The following is a 19,081-nucleotide window of genomic DNA, read 5'->3' as shown; positions in this document are numbered from 1 at the left end:
ATGGAATAAAGCGAAAATTGAAAGCAAATGCTTGATGGTTACTTAGAGCGATAACAATGAAACCAAAATGACAAACTTTGCACTAATATTCACAACATTGAAACCAAAACATATTATAAAACTAAAATGGTAATTTGTTTAGGCATTTCTCATTAAGCCAAAACACGAAACAGAACATCTCATGAGTACTACATCAAGCAGAATAACAAACATTGTTTAGGCATAAAGCCATTAACACAAAACGACTAACTAAGAAACTATAATATCAAAAATAGATTTTTTTTTCTAGGTCTTTAACAAGATTAATTACCATCATTAGTTATGATTCCTTCTTAGCTAGTACCAAAAATATTATAGCTGCTCCACCGGAGGAATACAGAGATGGTACTTGTTCTAGTCTCTTGCGATATGACTCAAAGAGCTCATCTATGGTTTCCTCTTGGAGACACCTCTTCAAGACTCCCTCAACACCAACCCTTACACCCATTGCAAGACGTCCGGCAGCATCCTTGGTTTCAGGCTCGGCAATGTGAGGCATCACTTCCATTTTCTCTATCCTAAAACAACCATTTCTATCAACTATTTCCTCTAACTCGTGAGGGGATGAGTAATATATGGGAATGTTTAGAGAGTCTACTTTCTCTTCCTCAATCTTTCCCTACAGACGGAAGTAAAGTTTCAATACTTTGTTATTAATTAGAATTAGAATGTATTATAGTTTAACCATTTACCTCCTTCGCCATGGCCAACAAGCAACAACCCAACACCTCAAACAACACATTACCAATGCACTCTAGATGTGGAACCCCATTTGGCCGGCCTGGCACCAAAACCACCACCATACCACCGCTAGCCACCTCTTCTGCTCGAGCTTTCAAAAACCCATCCACATCTTTCATGTGTTGTTGCCGATAAGCCATAACCACCTCGTTATCAGCCCCACCATAATGAAGTCTCCCTTTGTTCCAAGCTCGAGAGTCTTTTTCAATCACCTCTTGAGGCACTTTTGAAAGCCAATGAAGAGCGAATGAAGAATGGATGACATGAAGAGATGTTCGAGGGAACAAACGAGTGTAAAACGAGCCGGGAACACCAGCAGCATGGTACTGTTTATTGGAAGGAAGGGTTTTGAAGAGGGTATTGTAATCGTTTGAAGCGTGATCGTTAAAGAAGACTTGGAACTCTGGTGTTGGGAAGGAGTATTGATCATATTTGAGTTGCACAGAGTTTATTATGTTTTCAACAACAATCAAAGTGTTGGGGCCAACGGAACAACCCAAGTCTGCAATACGGAAGGGGGATCCACATGCGGCCACATCAAGCTTCTCAGCAACAGCCTCGCTGATGAGTGACATAGCAACGTCTGAAAGAGACTTCTACACAAGACATCTATCTTCATTAAAGATACACGGATCCTCAAGAATATCAAAGATATATAACAACTCATATTTGAGAAATACATGCATTTGGAAACATATATAGATAGATAGATAGATATATACCTGATAGGAGGAGTTGTTGGTGTAGCTACTGATACCATCTCCACCCTTCATCGGATAAGCCTTGTTGCTGTCCATATTTCTCATTTGTTAATTTCTCTTGAAGAATATGAAAATGTGAATTAATGGGATGCAATCTTTACTTTTGTATTCGTCTCATGTTGTATAGGGTGACAAAACCAAAGATCTCAAGAGTTTGTATCATCAAAAGCATCGTAGGCAACAACAATTATTGATATCAACTCCATTGTCTTTTGGTGCATTGAAAATTGGCATAAAATTACTAATTGTTTTGACTAAATTTCAGGAATGGCCCCTGTGGTTTGACAAATATCATAATTTTAGTCTGGGTTTTTGATTTGTATCTATTGAGTCCGTGATTTCTAATTTTTTGCAATGTCATTTCAACCTCTTAACTCCATTAAAATTTTCTATTAAGTTGATGCTAAAGGCCATACCCTTTGACTTTGATTTTTTTTACCAAATGGGTATTTTTGAGTTGACTTTGAGTTTTTGTACTTAAAACATTGTACCTATATTAATAAAAAAATTAATAACAAAAAATAAAAAATAAAAAAGTCAAAAAATATATATTTAAAAATATTAAATTTTAAATTTTAAAATTTTACTTGGTAAGTGGGACCAACCACCACCCTTACAACCTCCCCTATGGCCATCACTTCCGGCTAACCTTGCCTTTTCTCAGTAAATCTCTTCTTTGCTTAACCCACTACTCATCATATTATCCTCTCTTATTCTTCTTCCTCTTTAAGCCTTCTTTCCATGTTCTCCTTCCTTTTGTGATTGTATGTATTCTTTATGTGATCTAGTTTTCTTCAAAAGCTTCTTGACCTTTCTTCCAAGTAAACTGTTTTCGTTCTTGTAAAGCTTTTCCCTTTTTTATGAAATCAACTCATTCTTTCTCACATTCACATATCAGTGGAAATATCAAATACATAGAACATAGCAGGATCAGATACAGAGAACATGGCAGGATACAAAAACAATTCACAATTAATATAAATCAAGATAGAAAACAATTCACAATTATTACAATAATACAAGCAAGTCATCAGCATTAGAGTCAATACATCGCACAATATCCAGTTTCTTGATGAAACTTATTCACCAAGTAACAGAACCTATTAAGCCTTTTTTTTTTCTTTCAATGTTTTCTTGGCTGTTTCATAACATAAAACAGCAGAAAACGAATGAATCATAATCAAACCAATTGATCATTTCTAGCACAACACGGATGTCTTCACCATAATCAAACTCACACCAAATGAAAAGAATTACATAAATAAATAAAACATTTAAATCAATTCTTATTTGGATAGTTCCCGAGTTGCTCCATCTGCCAGCTCTCGTGAGGTGCAACATGATCATGATCAGGAGTGTATTCCTGCAATCCAGAAAATAAGTTACATAAATCATTATAAAAAATAAAAATATGATCATAAATAACAAAAAAGATTATGTAAGATGTACCTCCATCTTTGCAAGCAAATCTACTGCATTAGGGGCAGATATGACAATTTGTCTAGCACCTGGCTTGATGAAACCTTCCTTCACTCCATTGTCAAATAATGCAAGCAAATTGTTGTAATAACCATCAACGTTTAGGAGACCAACCTATAGGTACATAAACTTAAAGGTTATTTCATATATATATGGAAGCAACTCACTAAAAAGTTTTTTTTTTTTTTTTTAAATGTTGAAATAAAGTTGAACTCACAGGTTTTTTATGAATTCCAAGCTGTGACCATGTGATCATTTCTAATACTTCCTCCATGGTTCCATAACCTCCTGAAAGTGTTCAATTCATTACCACCATGAATATAAATTTCATGTTGAAATGAAATCTAGAAAGTTAGATGTGATTTGAATGATACCAGGGAGGGCAATAAAGGCATCAGATTGTCGAGCCATTTCCGCTTTCCTTTCGTGCATGTCTGAAACAATTCGTACTTCTCCAACAGTTTCACCAGATATCTATTAAAATTAGCATCTTTGAAAATCTTTTCCAAAAATTTCATCTTTATCCACACTTTTCATATACGATATACATTATTATTTCAATCACTTTGTACGTGAGATAAACTCTGATGCTCTGTTTCCTGAGCTAAGTGGCTTGGAAGAGCTAGGGGATTCCAAAACAAACCTTACAAATCATTTTTGTCTATCTAACAAGCTTAGAGACTATTTCATTTTTGGAACAAAGTGTCTGGATGTGAGTCAATGACTATTTTATCCTTTGGTTTAAAAGTGATGCAGAATAACAAAAGGGTATAATTGCCATTATTTACTCACATTCAATCCAAAAACAAAACATTTACATGTATAAAACACTTACTCTAGACAAACATCATTTATCCATTCAGCAATTTACCATACAGCACTTAATGGAAAAAAGAACGAAACATGCCCTTAAGCTATATCTTTTATCCCACACTAGTCTAACTAAGAAAGTTTAAAAAAAATTCCAACTTTGTGTCCATAAACCATAATCTAACTAAGAGAAACATTAAATTTTTTTTCTTATTTGTGTCCAAAAAAGATAAGCTAACAAAGGAACTGAGCAATTCTGGATCAAAAGGATACATGGGTACCTAGAAGAAACTCAAAAAAATGTTGATTTATAAAGGGGAAATACCTCGAGAGGAACAAGAGCTTTGGGAATAACTCTGCAAGTAAGCAAGCAACAAGGATTTCATTAAAGCTGCAAATTTATGACAGAGTGATAGAAATTATACACAGAACAAGGATTGAGGTTTATGTATATTACCCAAGAACATGGCAGCCTCCATCAAAAACTCTCTGAGATATCATACCCATTAGACCAACACTTCCACCACCATATACCAAGTCTATCTTCCGATTCACCTGTAATTACAAAAGCAAGCAAATTTTAATTAAAATAAGAAGACTTAGTGACACCAATTTCATGACAAGAAACTAAACTCTAAGAGTCTTTTTATCAAACAGATTGTGCACCACCAAGAACAGTCGCATATCGCATTCAAATCACATCTAATTACATAAAGAAACTAAATAATCAGAAGGTTCGATCAGAAAAGGGAAGACTTAATGGTGCAATAATCGAACACCGATTTCATATCAAGAAACCGAATTCTAAGAATCTTTTCATCAAACAGATGGTGCACCACCAAGAACAGTCATATATTCAAACACCAGTTTGATAACTAGAAATAAAATTCTGACTCTTTTAATCAAAAGATGATGCGCCAGCAAGAACAGACATGCATCCAAAATTAAAAAGTCAGCAACAAAAAGAATCGCAATAAAGATAATAAAAGCAAACCAATCAACCATTTCATCTCCCAATTCAGTAGCAGCAACGCTGAAGACTTCTCGATGACCAGGATGACTTCCACAGAAAACACACAGTCTCTTGAACTTGCTGCTCGAGCCCCTTTCCATTTCAACCTCTTCTTCCCAAAATTATCAAACCCTCCGAGTCCGACAATCTCTATGACAAAAAGAAAAGGTAAGCAACAAAGGTCTGCGCATTTATCTATTTAAAAACTTAAGCGCAAAAAACTGAGATTACATATATACTTTTTTAATTGAAAACACAAAATTTGAGGTTCGAAATTCAATTTTCGGCAATATGTGATGAAGGGAAACAACAAAAAGAATCCCACATGCTCTATTCACTATCTCTTTGTCGCCTCTTTAAAGAATATCTAATTATGGAAACCATAGAAAAGCAACAAAAACGGGTAGTTTTAAATTTTAATCATCTTTGGATACTATCCATCATCAAATGGGTTGGGCTGTACCTGTGAGTCCCATTCATAACTAGTCATAAGTATAAGTGTATAACTCACCTTTAAAGCCCTTTTTGATTTTTTATATTTAGTAAATTGGGCCCTTCTTGTCTTCTGGAGCCTTGATTTACTAGCTAAATGTAGAAATTATTCTATATACCGATGCATTTATTACATACATTGTTGGAAAGAAAAAAGTTTATGGAAAAAGTTTAACCAAATGTGACCTAGTCTTGTGTTGGGCTCGATTCATGTTTGTCTCTTTTCCTGGATATAACACTACTAAATAGTTGTACACACGTCACTCACGAAGATCTACTACTCGTGTCCATGTCCACATGTGTGTATGAGATACTCTAACTTGGACTCCCGTCATAGTAAGAATAGAGGTGACAAGAATATGATCCAACCTCGAATCAATCCAAAATTAGCGTTAAAATAACAGTTTGTGTTTAAATTTTCAACTCTTTCAAGTTAAAATGGACCAACCCTTCTATTTAAACGGGTTCGATTAGGATTGAAATTTCCAATTTGATTTCAAGTCACAAACTCATTTAAATATCATATCTCTATTTATTTTTTAATTATTTAACATGGAGAATATTTTTAATTATTTCATATTTAATAAATATATAATATAATCACCTTAACAGAAAAGTAAAAAAAAAAGTATGAGTCACGCATTTTCATCTCACATTATCACTTTGTTGATTTAAGAAGTCGAACCCTACATAAGCCCTCTAGTTCTTCATAAGTTATGGTATCAGCCTCACCAAGTCATCATAGTGTTAGTCTACCTCTAATGGTCGGACACTAACAATCAAGTTACCTCAAGATGGTGACCAGTAAGGCTGGAGGGTGTGGTGCCATCGAAACCGCACTCCCTCCCCCACCACATAAGCGTCATGTCATTTTTTACCACTCAAGTGTGGTTTCTTGCCATACCAAAGGAGTGGTGCCACACATTCTTTTTTTTTTTTTTTTTAACTATTTTAATTTAATAAAACTTCTTTTTTTTTAACTATTTTAATTTAATAAAACTTCTTTTTTTTAACTATTTTAATTTAATAAAACTTCTATTTTAATAAAAAAAACATAATTTTTCATTACTTGAAAATTAAAAAAAAACAATACATTGCATTACCAAAAAAAAAAAAAAACAAACAAACGAAAACCACACACATGACATTTAAATAATCCTAACTAAAGCAAACTATATAAAGTCGTTCTCCGAGAACTCGTCTTCGGGGTCATCCGGTAGATCCAAATTAAGGTTAATGTTTTGAACCCCGTAAATGTGTTCCACCAAGTCATTGCGAAGATTGTGAAATGTTTCAGTGCAACGTATCTCTGCTCTCCTGTTTATATACTCTTCGCCACCAATTTCTATTTGTTGTGTCTCTGGTATGGTTTCTTCCTCGTCAAACGCACATATCGTTCTTCCTTCGTCTTCAATAATCATGTTATGCAATATAAGACATGTATACATGATTTGTTGTGAAAAAAAAATGAAGTTGATATGTATATATATAGGAAAGAAAAAGCAAAAGCAAAAAAATAAATAAATAAATAAATAAAAATAAATACTCAACAACCAACAACCGATCAATCCTTCCCAATTCTCCTCAACCAATCACAAAACGCGGCCTTGAAGGACCGCACTGCGGCCAAAACCGCGCAAGATCACGGTCTGGGGGCGGTGTGCGCGGTCCAGCTGGCGCGAACCGCGGTCCCAAACCGCAGCCACACCGTGCAGCCTAAGGGTGACCAAGTATACCTTTCGGGTTTTGGATAGTTCAAGTTGGATAGGTCAGGTATTTTCAAATAAAAAAATTAACTGATAACCATACTATATTAAATTCGGATATTCGGCTATTAGGTCGGGTTCGGTATATTGGGTATTCCCTTAAAAATTTGATAAAAAATTGAAGTAAAAATAATCAAGATGTTATCTAAACTGTGGGGACCAATTGTATAACTATACTTTCAATTCACAAAATGGACCAATTCACAAAATGGACCGTAAAAGAAACGACTTCTTTCTTAGAACATGATGTATTGGTTACTTGAACCTTTTAAGGAGGATTGTCATTGTGATTTGAGGATTTCAACTTCTATATGAAATCAAACTAACATCAAGTCATTTATTTAACATATTGTGTTGGATTGACAAGAACAAAGCATATCAATAATCTAGTAATTAAATATCTACTATCTAATCACCCTTTAACCGAAAGTCATCGATCGAGCCAACAAGTTAAAATCCATTAAGTAACAATGTTGATTACATTTCATTCTAAACCATATTTAACTTGTATTTTTTTCGTTATGAAAGTATCTAAGTTGTTTACCTTTCGGTCCATTTTATTTAAGTTGTTTTTATTTCAGTTAATTCTAAAGCGCATATAAGCTTTTTCTCCATAAAACTGTCAAATTGATTTAGTTTACTTTTTTAGTGATGAAATATTGGAATAAAATTATATTCAGCCTCCTCCACCCTTAGGAGACCTAGTACGTATATTTTGTTGTCATTTTGTTATCTACTTTTAACTCTTATTAAAAACTCAATCGTTAGTGGCCTTATTTGCTTCTCACATTGAGCCAATTTACTCTTTTTACATCTCATCTTTCCCGTACTCTACTACAAACATTATCAAATTAGAACCTTAATTTCTCATGAATCACTAACTTCACTTTCTCTCCTCTCCCTCGTACTCCCTCATTTTTAAAAGATTAGTTGTAACAACCATTTTCTCGTTTTATCAGTCGAGGACTTAAAGATGTCAAGGATAAGGTTTTCGGGAAAACCCTTATGCCACGACATGGTGGTTTGATGAGCACGACGTGGTCATGACACTCAAATGAAGAACGTGCTAGGCTGGTCACCACAACGTGGCGAGATGGTGACTAGGGTGTGGTCGTTGTTGCAGTCCAAGCCCAAGATTTAGGGTTTCTTTCATATTTAAAGGCATTAACTCTTGGATTAGGTCTTTCCCTTCAGCCTCCACCCTTCCAACTCGAACCCCCCCCCCCCCCCCCATTCATGGTTGTGAGCTTGTTTTCATATTTTTGGAGCTTGTTCCTTGGATTTTGTGAAGCCTGAGGAAGAAAGTATTGGGAATATTAGGTTACAATCAATATGTACGTGCGTAATTTCACTGAACTCCTAAGGGTACGTGCAACCTAATGGATCTATGTCATTTTTTAATTAATAGCAACATACTTATGAAACAAAACTTTAAACTCTATGAATCAAATTCATGAATAGAACCACATACCTTATAGCTTAAGTCGAATTGAGCTTAATTAAAAACTCTTGATAATATCCTTGAAAGACTAGCTCCAAAAGTATGTGAGTCTCTAATCCGTCACACCCAAAACTCGAGGAAACCCTAGAATCGAATAGGAGAGAGGGAGAAAGGAGAAATATGATTTCATGAGGTATGAAGGTATTATCAAATTTGGCTAGGGAAGATCCTTATTTATACTTTCCAAATACCCTGGAAACCCTAAATTTGAATAATATTAATTTATCCCTATTCAAATTATGTTTCCTTATCTGAGTTGGAGGTTTTCAGAAACCCTAACGAGGGATTCTAAAACTATCCACCTCATGGAAGGTTTTTGATGGTCTCTTTTGCTCAACTATTGAACAATTGTAGTCCAGCTCTTGTATGTGACATCCCAAATTTCTCGGCCAGAAAAGACCGATTTGTTTATGCTTGTTTTTATAAAATCAGAGTAATCCTTTGATTAAAAGTGTTGCGGAATTTGTTCCCAGAAAACATGATAAATTCTTTATCAAAACATTTCTCAAAGAGAATATATTTTCATTAAATAATAAAACCTCGGGATGTCATGTTCCGATACAGACCAAAAGCATAAACAGTACAATTCGACCTTACAGCAGTTATTTACAACTACTGGTCTATTATCCAAAATCTCTCGTCAAGTCCACCAACTTATACTCTTGTGTCATTACCTGTAATGCAAAGAAAACTGAGTGGGTCAGGCTTGGAAGTCTGGTGAGCATATAGGGTTTTCAACTCACAATAATACAATTATTATATTCAATCATTAAACAATCAACCCAAATACCCATCCCCATATCTCCTTTATTTCTTAAGGATTTACCCTAAGCATCAACTATCCTTCATTCATTCATTCGTAAGGATTGACATAAGGAATTTATCCAAAGTCCATGGCTACCAAGGTTCATACAACAAGCACTACGTCACATAGTCTCCAGGGTTTATACAATAGGCATTACGTCTCATAGTCGCTAGGGTTTATACAATAGGCACTACGTCGCATAGTCGCCAGGGTTTATACAATAGACACTACGTCTCATAATCGCCATGGTTTATACAATAGGAACTACGTCTCATAGTCGCCAGGGTTTATACAATAGGCACTACGTCTCATAGTCGCCAGGGTTTATACAATAGGCACTACGTCTCATAGTCGCCAGGGTTTATACAATAGGCACTACGTCTCATAGTCACCAGGGTTTATACAATAGGCACTACGTCTCATAGTCGCCAGGGTTCACTCATAACATCTTTCATCTCACACCAACTGTTCCATCTACCCATGTTCTACCCAACATTTATCTTGTAGATATAAAATACACATACAGTTTTAATCATTTAAAACCTGTATAAAACATCAAATCCATACCCATCTCAAATAAACAAACAATATATAACACATAGCACGTACTTCATAGCAAACACGTCATATTTATGTGTTAGAAGAAAGTAACTACACACTCACCTGATAAGATGATTATCGGACAGCACTACGGCTCTAAAAGTAGTATTCTTCGGTGAAACCGGGAGATCTTCACACACCGGGCTTCTCGAGGGCAGAGCTTCGGCTCAGAAACTCTTTTCTTCTCGGGATCTTCGGAGCCTCGGGACTCGCTTCGGGTCTTGGATTTCGGGGGTACTTCAAGAAGGCTAGAGAGAGTATCGGGAGTGAGAGAGAAGAGATGGAGCAACCAAATTCGGCTGACCCTCGATTTCTATTTATAGGGCCAACATTATGTACTCACGTCGTGAGTTTTCAATTCTCACGTCGTGAGCCTAATAGGTCACTACGTTCGTCATCGCAAGTTGTGTGTGCAGGCTCTGAAGGGTCAAATCTACCTGCTCACGTCATGAGCACTGTGCTCACGTCGTGAGTTCTGACACAGCCTTGGTGTTCGCGCCCCGAACTTCAGAAATTCATATCTTTCGCATACGAGCTCTGTTTTCGACGTTCTTTATATTCACGCATAGGTGAGATTATGCTCTACAACTCTCGTTTAGACTCCGTCAGCTAATTTTGACTTTATTTTTTACTTTATTATTTTTAGTAGGCCGGGACAGGAAAACTCTGTTAGAAATTCATAACTTCTTCATCGGACGTCCGTTTTCATCTGTCTTTCTTCCGTTGGACTACTATCGATGAGATCTTCAATTCTCGTTTAGATTGTTTCGTCTAGAAATCACTCGATCTCATAATCGAACTTTGGGCTGCATACCGCTAAGTCGAAACTTAGAAAAATCATAACTTCCTCATACGAAGTCAGATTTAGACGTTCTTTTTATGCACGCACTCGGTTTAACGTATTCTATGACTTTTGTTTAGATCACTAAGGCTAATTATCTCTCTATCGTAAATTCACTATTTACGTCGCGATGTGTCGTGCCGGTCTGTCGCGAAACTTCGACAGGTCATAACTTCTTCGTTATAACTCAGATTTCGGCATTCTTTATATTTTCGGAAACCTTGTGACATATACTATGACTTTGTTAAGATTGTTCATTCTAAATAATCTTTTATCAAAATTCACTTTTGATGCTTATCGTCTCTAAATTGACTAGCTCGGATCTACGGGCGTTACATTGTACCTCTAATTAATTCTAATTAACGCAAAAATTAATTCTAAATTAATTCCGATTAATTCTCAATTTTTTATTACTATTTATAACTAATATATTAATCATATAACATATCAATAAATCATTTATCTCTCTATTGATCAATCCAAGCCATTTTGTGGTTATGAGGGCAACCTAAAAATGACTTTACTTTTATTCATCAACATTATACCAATTTAATCAGGACGTTAAACACTTAAATACAACAGTATCCCACTTGGATAAGTCGCTAACTATAATTGCAAGTACAACTGTGAATAACCAGTAAAGAGTGTTTTCCAAAGACACTACCAAACTCTGATTAGATGTTGGTCCTAAGATAAGTGATCAGTTGTCCCTTTATTCTTCCTGATATCATATGGACACGGGAGATGGATTAGAATCAATCACGTTGTCCAAGATTTTGTTTCCCGATTTCCTGATTTGTGATGACGTCACTAGACTACTAATTAAACACATCAATTCAGTTCCGACTGGGCTCAACACTATAATGTCAACATCAAATCACCAAGGGGCCCAAAGATATCAATTTCCCTCTCAAGGAAAAAGGAATGAATAAACTTTGACTATATAATCATCCATTTTACTCACTAAATCATGCATGTAATTACACTTTATAACACCCAGTTACGAGATGTGTTGGAGTAAACCAATGCTTAACCGATTTGCAAAATATGACTTATATATCTCTGTTTTAAGAATAGAAGATATTATCATCTTAGAATCACTCGTGATTAAATCCATGAAGTAATCTCTAAGTGCGGGTTTAATCAATACTCAAAATCCTTATTTTCAAAGTACTCATGAATATCACAGCAGTCGCTATGTAATGTTCAATCTGCGATCAATTCATGACGGTCTTAAATCAATACTTACTCCTAAAGTATGATCGATTATGGAAAATCAAATAAATTAATATTCTGGAAGTAAAACATGTAAAATGAAACACAAGAATAAACTAACTGACAAATGGCATCACACACTTGAACATAAATAAATCTATATTTCACAATTCAATTACAATTTATTATTGTTACAGTTATTTAAAATATCAACTGCCTACTAAAATCTAGAATCTAATATCATCTCTAAGCCACATTGTTTCCTTTACTGCCTCGCTTGCTGCGATATACTTTGATTCATAAGTAGAATCAGCCACCGTCTGTAACGTCCGTGTTTCTAGGCTAAGAATTATTATAATGATGTAATAGTTAGGGTTAACAACTGTAACCTATTTTGAAGTAATAAGGAAGAATTATTTGAGTATTATGTGATTTATGTGATTTTATGTGCATTATACTTATTTATAACGACGTAATAAAATAGTAATAAAAATAAGCGTCAAAAATAAACTAATAGATAGACCCAATTTCTACGACGAAATTTGAAGTAGTCGTAACAAGGATTTCGGGGATATAAGGAACGCTGAAATCCGACTTATAACAAAGAAGTTATGACATGTCGAAGTTTTGCGGCAAAACCGGCACGACACCGGGAATCGTAAAAAGTGAATTTACGATAAAATACCTTTTTAGCCTTAGAAATCTAAAAGAAATTTGTAGTATACGTTAAACCGAGAGCGTGCACAAAAAGAATGTCCAAATCTGACTTCATATGAGGAACTTATGATTTTTCTAAGATTTAGCATCGTAGTGCACAGCCCGGAAATCGAATTTTAGATCGGTCGATTTTTAGCCAAAACAATCTAAACGAGAATTGAAGATATCATTAATAGGATCTCAACGATAAAAAGACAGTCGAAAACGGAGCTCGTATGTGAAAGATGTGGACGAAACTTAGTCCCTACTCTTCGAGCGCGGCAAATTCGATACATATTTGTAAATCCGAGATAGAATGAGAATTAGCCGATGGTGTCAAATGAAATTTGTAGTACTCGTAAATACCAACACGTGGATATAAAGAACATCGAAAATAGAGCTCGTATGTTAAAGATATGGACGAAACTTAGTCCCTACTCTTCGAGCGCGATAAATTCAATACATATTTGTAAATCTGAAATAGAATGAGAATTAGCCGACGGGGTCTAAATGAAAGTTGTAGTACTCGTAAATAACAATGCATGGATATAAAGAATATAGAAAACGGAGCTCGTATGCGGAACATACGGGCGAAACTTAGGGCCTACTCTATGTTCAAACCCCTATAAATAAAGGATGAATTCTTCATATTTTCTTACACCATTCCTCTAAACTCTCTCTAGAATCCTTCTTTCTTTCTTGTTCAATTTATCATAGTAATAGGGTGTGATAGAGAAACTTTGAGTCATCGAAAAGCCGACGAAAGAAGTTTCTAAGGTCGGAGTTCTGCCAATGTAATTTCCCGGTTTTCGTTAAAAGCCCGTAAGTTAAGATACACTATTCTGTTTTCAGTGTAACTTATATTTATAGTCATAAGTCGTTATTATGAACCTATAAATAATAGATATGCTAAGTATTATAAAATATAAAGTGTTATTATAATATCTTTTAACTACTCGCGGTACGGGGAATCTGGTTTGAAGGGCCGCATAGGGTTGTTGGATTTCAGAAGTGCTTATATGCCAAAATGGTCCTGCCCTCCGGTGTTTTATGTCTCGCCCCTGTCTGTTTATAGTAGTTGAAAAGTATTGTTTAACACTTATAAAACAATATCGCTCGTAAGTAGTCGCAATAAATATTAGACTAAAATCTAGCAGTAATGATACTAGGTTCGTCGAAGGAAAATAGAATTGTTAGAAGCGAAGCGCTGCCTGAGTTTGGAATCATCAATTTAAGAAGTGAGTGCATAGTTACTTTCATCTTACACATAGATATGAAGTATTTAATATAAATTACGTGTTATGTGTGCATATTATCTGTGTTCTTGATATATATGCTGGATGAACAAAATATACATGTTTTACTTGATTTAATCTGTATATGTATTTTATACCTATAATTATGATGGGTAAAGATGGGTAGATGATATAGATGATGAAATAAATTATGATAGGCCTCGATGTTTAAGATGATCCAGTCATCTAGCGGAGTATAGATGAAGACCACAGACTATTCTAGACAGTCTAGTGGAACGTTGGCAGGCTCGCAACCTCTAGGTGTTTTTAAACTAAGTGTTCACCAGGTGTACTCCATCCCCCTCATGGTTGCCTTATTGACATGTATTTCTGAGGAATCCCCTAAGCAGTGGTGTCATCCTGATGAAAATCCTTAGGCTAGGTCCCTTAATTTAAATGATTTAGGGACAGAAAGTGAGGATAACGAGAACGGGTAATCGAGTTGATTGATTTGATGAAAGTTAATGAAAGAACCCCTTTCTAAACTTTCGTATTTCTGAAAGACCCAAACTTTCATACTTCACAATATTGTTACTCCAAAAACATGCTTCATGCATATTCATATATAATATTTTACTTTGATAATTTGATTACAAAGGACTGGATACAAACCGACTAAGTTTTAATATTTTACATAACTACCCAGGATATTGTAATTTTATACAAACATAAACTAAAGTACAAAAGTACTATTACAAACTATTCTAAATCTTCCAACAGTATACTATCATACTGCTTATTTATCTCCTGCAATTGTTAAACATAGAGAGAGGTAAGTGGTGACGCTTAGTGAGTTCAATAATAGATACAATATAACGTTATGCCATATATACCCAATATGGCAGAATTAAGGAGGAACAAGGAACAACAAAGGCATATGTGAATAATGCGAAAAACTTTCCATATCAATCAATGAGACATAACAATTTCCATACTTGATATACAATCAATAAAGTTTCAGCACGAGTGGCACAGAAAATACTCAGGAATATCATTTTGCTAGAATATTCAGGCTTTCAGCCTTATCTTAGCATACTGCCGAAGCCAAAGTGATGCCTGTGTCATACACTTCATGGTCAACGGTACATACCAATACCCAAGTGATGCCTATGTCATACACTTCGTGGTCAGAGGTATAGCCTTGCTATAAAAATACCAGAAATAATAACACGAGATGATAACATGGAAAAGCACATAGCACATATAACACATAACATACAATTGTTCCTATATATTAAACTCACCATGAAATAATCGGGGGTTAAAATAGTAATTTGGGCAGCACTTCATTACTATAATTAACTTTCTTCGTTGAAAACCGAGAGTTTTCTTGAAAATCGGGCCCTGCGAGGGTTGGGCTTCAAACCGAAAAGATAAATTCCCGGGCTCTTCGGGCGCTTCGGGACGTGTTTCGGGTGCTAAAATTGATATCGGGGCTTCGGGGGATGTCAAAATAGTGAAAATGTTGAGAAATGGGTGAAAAATGCCAATTTCCTAACATTAGCCGGGAGGTCTCGCAGGCACTATTTATAGTGCAAGGTCCGGATTCGAAGCGAGAGGAAAGGAGGGCAGGTGGCGCGAGGCTCGGATACGCGGCAGCAGGAGCGAGGCTCGGACGCGAGGCAGCTGGCGCTCTTCAGACTCGACACGGGGGAGACACGCGTCAGAAGGCCATTGGGCCGCGCATCGGAAGGTCTCCGGCTGAGTCATGATGTCAGACACGAGGCGCGTTTGGAGCGAACGACGTGGCACGCATGGAGCGAGTGACGTGGCTTTTCCGGGTGAAGCTTATCCATGCGAAATTTCTCGAATTTTGTGCCAAAATCTTCTAAAATTCATAACTTTCGCATACGAGCTCCGTTTTTGACGTTCTTTATATGCACACGTAGGAAAAATTATGCTCTACAACTTTCCTTTAGACTTTGTCGGATAATTTTGACTTTATTTTTAATATTATTATTTTTAACAGATCGGGACAGGAAAATCCGTTAAAAAATCATAACTTCTTCATCCGACGTCCGTTTTCGTCTGTCTTTTTACCGTTGTACTACTATTGATGAGACCTTCGATTCTCGTTTAGGTTGTGTCGGCTAAAAATCACTCTATCTAAAATTCGAGTTTTTAGCTGTCTACTGCTAAGCTGAAACTTAGAAAAATCATAACTTCCTCATACGAAGTCAGATTTGGGCGTTCTTTTTATGAAAATTCTCAGTTTAACAAATACTACGACTTTCATTTAGATCACCAAGGCTAAAAAGCAGTTTATCAAAAACTCACTTTTTATGTAATTCGGCGTCGTGCCGGTTTTGTCGCGGATCTTCGATTGGTCATAACTCCTTCGTTATAACTCGAATTTCGATGAGGTTTTCGCCTAAATGCTTCTGATGAAATTATCTACAACTTTGGATAATAAAATTTTACTTATTTCAAATTTTATATTTTCGTTAAGTTTCAATATTTATCTTTTAATTGGAATCTCATAAGACTTCCAATATTATCCGAGTGATTCTAAACATAGTTTTACTTCATTTCTGGTAAAAACTATCCGTTAGAACTCAATACTCAATATCACATAATATTTCATAATATTATTTACTTAAAACACGATTTCAAAACGTGTATGTTACAAATACCTCCTCCTTTTGAGGATTTCGTCCCCGAAATTACATCGATTAAAATAAATGGGGATATTTCGCTCTTATCTCATTCTTATTCTCCCAAGTATAGTTCGGGCCTCGATGGTGTTTCCACTTGACAAGCACCAACTCTACTTCTTTATTACATAGATTAGTTGTTCTTTCATTCACGATCTCTTCAGGCTCTTCTACATATCTTAACTTATTATCCAATTTCACCACGGATAATGGAACTGTCTCATCATAGATGCTAAAGCATTTGCGCAGATAACTCACATGGAAGACATCATGAATACCTGCTAAATCTTCAGGCAATTCCAAGCGGTATGCTTGTTTACCAATCCTCTGGATGATTTTGAAAGGACCAACAAATCTAGGACTTAGTTTTCCTTTCTTTCCAAATCGCATAAGACCTTTCCATGGGGATACCTTTAACATTACAAAATCACCCACCTAGAATTCTATTGGTCGCCTCCTGTTTTCTGTATAGGACTTTTGTCGATCCTGGGCGGCTTTCATTCTTTCTCGTACAATTTGAATCTTGTCGGTGGTGTCTTGAATCATTTCAGGGCCTCCAAGGATCTTCTGTCCTACATCACGCCAACATAATGGCGTACGACATTTGCGACCATATAATGCTTCATATGGTGGCATTTTGATTGAAGCGTGGTAACTGTTATTATACGAGAATTCGACAAGAGGTAAGTATTTATCCCACTTACCACCGAACTCCAAGACACATGCACGAAGCATATCTTCTACTGTTTGGATTGTTCTCTCCGTCTGACCGTCTGTCTGGGGATGATAAGCTGTGCTGAGAGCAACTCGGGATCCCAATTCACGTTGCATACTCGCCCAAAAGTGAGATGTGAAACGAGTATCACGATCAAAAATTATCTTTAGTGGCACACCATGTCTTGCAACAATTTCATCCAAGTATACTTGTGCGTATTTCTCCATTGGAGCTGTTTCACGCATGGCAAGAAAATGAGTGCTTTTAGTCAGGCGGTCGACGATTACCCAAATGCTATCATGCTGTCTAGCAGTCTTTGGCAATTTGGTAATAAAATCCATGGAAAGTTCTTCCAATTTCCATACAGGAACACTAAGACTTTCTGGAGTTCCGTAAGGCTTTTGGTGCTCTGTTTTGACTTGTAAGCATACTAAGCATTCCTGTACATATCTTCCAATGTCTCTCTTTAATCCAGGCCACCAATAATCAGCTCTTACATCATAGTACATTTTACTTGTACTAGGATGTATTGACAGTTTAGACTTATGGACTTCATCTAAAATCTTCTTTCTTAATCCACCAATCTTTGGAATCCATAGCCGATTCTTGAATACCTTCAATCCTCGTGGATCATCAAGTAAAAATCGATATAATGTACCATCCCTTCTTTCTTCACATTTTCTGGCTTTAGGGCCTCTACTTGCCATTTCTCTTGTTCATCTAGAATAGTGAACTTTACTGTGGTGTAAGTAATAGCATAACACATACTATTACGATAAATTTTCTGCTAAGTGCATCGGCAACTACATTAGCCTTTCCAGGATGATATAGGATTTCACAGTCATAGTCTTTGATCAGCTCCATGGCTCATTGTTGTCTCATATTCAGAGTTTGCTGACTGAATATATACTTGAGACTCTTGTGGTCGGTATACAATTGACATTTTGTACCAAAAAGGTAATGTCTCCAAAGTTTTAGGGCAAATACCACTGCAGTGAGTTCGAGATCATGAGTGGGATAATTATTTTCATAATCTTTCAGTTGTCTTGAGGCATAGACTATCACTTTACCACGTTGCATCAACACACAACCGAGTCCCAATCTTGAAGCATCGCTATATACAGAGAAATCATCATCACCTTCTGGAAGTGATAAGATTGGAGCATGACTCAAAAGATCTTTTAAAGTTGAGAAAGCTTTTTCTTGGGCTTCACCCCATTCGAACTTCACTTCCTTTCGTGTAAGACTCATGAGAGGTACGGATATACGAGAAAAGTCTTTAATGAATCTCCGGTAATATCCCGCGAGACCCAAGAAACTACGAATTTCGGAAGCATTACGGGGCACTTCCCAATTTTAAATAGCTTCGATTTTGGTAGGATCTACGGATACACCGTCACCAGAAATAACATGGCCGAGAAATTGAACATGGCGAAGCCAAAATTCACATTTTGAGAATTTAGCATATAGTTTCTCCTTTCGAAGAAGTTCTAATACCGTACGAATATCTATGGCATGATCAGCTTCAGACTTGGTATAGATTAGAATATCGTCAATGAATACGATGACAGATTTATCGAGCATTGGGCGGCATACCCGGTTCATCATATCCATGAATACAGCAGGAGCATTTGTCAAACCAAACGGCATGACAAAGAA

At 36.0% G+C, this 19,081-nt stretch overlaps 2 protein-coding genes across 2 annotated transcripts; both read right to left on the bottom strand.

The window, feature by feature from the left end:
• Window positions 1–319: 319 nt before the first annotated feature.
• Window positions 320–1,577, bottom strand: LOC145163531 (loganic acid O-methyltransferase-like). The gene is made up of 3 exons (XM_079082367.1): window positions 1,503–1,577; window positions 732–1,376; window positions 320–658 (listed from the first exon to the last, which is right to left on the bottom strand). Exons 1-3 carry the CDS (start codon window positions 1,575–1,577, stop codon window positions 320–322), a joined length of 1,059 nt encoding a protein of 352 aa, XP_078938493.1.
• Window positions 1,578–2,711: 1,134 nt separating this feature from the next.
• LOG8 (Putative lysine decarboxylase family protein) lies at window positions 2,712–5,218 on the bottom strand. Its single transcript, XM_079084559.1, has 8 exons — window positions 5,082–5,218; window positions 4,833–4,992; window positions 4,288–4,385; window positions 4,156–4,186; window positions 3,395–3,494; window positions 3,238–3,308; window positions 2,991–3,134; window positions 2,712–2,904 (listed from the first exon to the last, which is right to left on the bottom strand). The coding sequence occupies exons 2-8, from the start codon at window positions 4,941–4,943 to the stop codon at window positions 2,821–2,823; spliced, it is 639 nt and encodes a 212-aa protein (XP_078940685.1). The 5' UTR covers window positions 4,944–4,992; window positions 5,082–5,218; the 3' UTR covers window positions 2,712–2,820.
• Window positions 5,219–19,081: the final 13,863 nt, after the last annotated feature.

The sequence above is a fragment of the Lactuca virosa genome, chromosome 3 (assembly GCF_052849685.1).
Source record: "Lactuca virosa cultivar CGN04683 chromosome 3, Lactuca_virosa_CGN04683_v6, whole genome shotgun sequence".
Classification (NCBI taxonomy): Eukaryota; Viridiplantae; Streptophyta; class Magnoliopsida; order Asterales; family Asteraceae; genus Lactuca; species Lactuca virosa.
This window is presented reverse-complemented; position numbering and strand designations above follow the sequence as displayed.

What these genes read in the sequence shown, in the direction of transcription:
- LOC145163531 (XM_079082367.1), bottom strand. Translation starts at nt 1,577, where the DNA reads ATGGACAGCAACAAGGCTTATCCGATGAAGGGTGGAGATGGTATCAGT. An exon ending in CCAACAACTCCTCCTATCAG is followed by an intron (nt 1,377 to 1,502) that starts GTATATATCTAT and finishes TGTCTTGTGTAG; the next exon opens with AAGTCTCTTTCAGACGTTGC. An exon ending in TGTTGGCCATGGCGAAGGAG is followed by an intron (nt 659 to 731) that starts GTAAATGGTTAA and finishes TTCCGTCTGTAG; the next exon opens with GGAAAGATTGAGGAAGAGAA.
- LOG8 (XM_079084559.1), bottom strand. Translation starts at nt 4,943, where the DNA reads ATGGAAAGGGGCTCGAGCAGCAAGTTCAAGAGACTGTGTGTTTTCTGT. An exon ending in TGCCTTTATTGCCCTCCCTG is followed by an intron (nt 3,309 to 3,394) that starts GTATCATTCAAA and finishes GAACACTTTCAG; the next exon opens with GAGGTTATGGAACCATGGAG. An exon ending in TTGGAATTCATAAAAAACCT is followed by an intron (nt 3,135 to 3,237) that starts GTGAGTTCAACT and finishes ATGTACCTATAG; the next exon opens with GTTGGTCTCCTAAACGTTGA.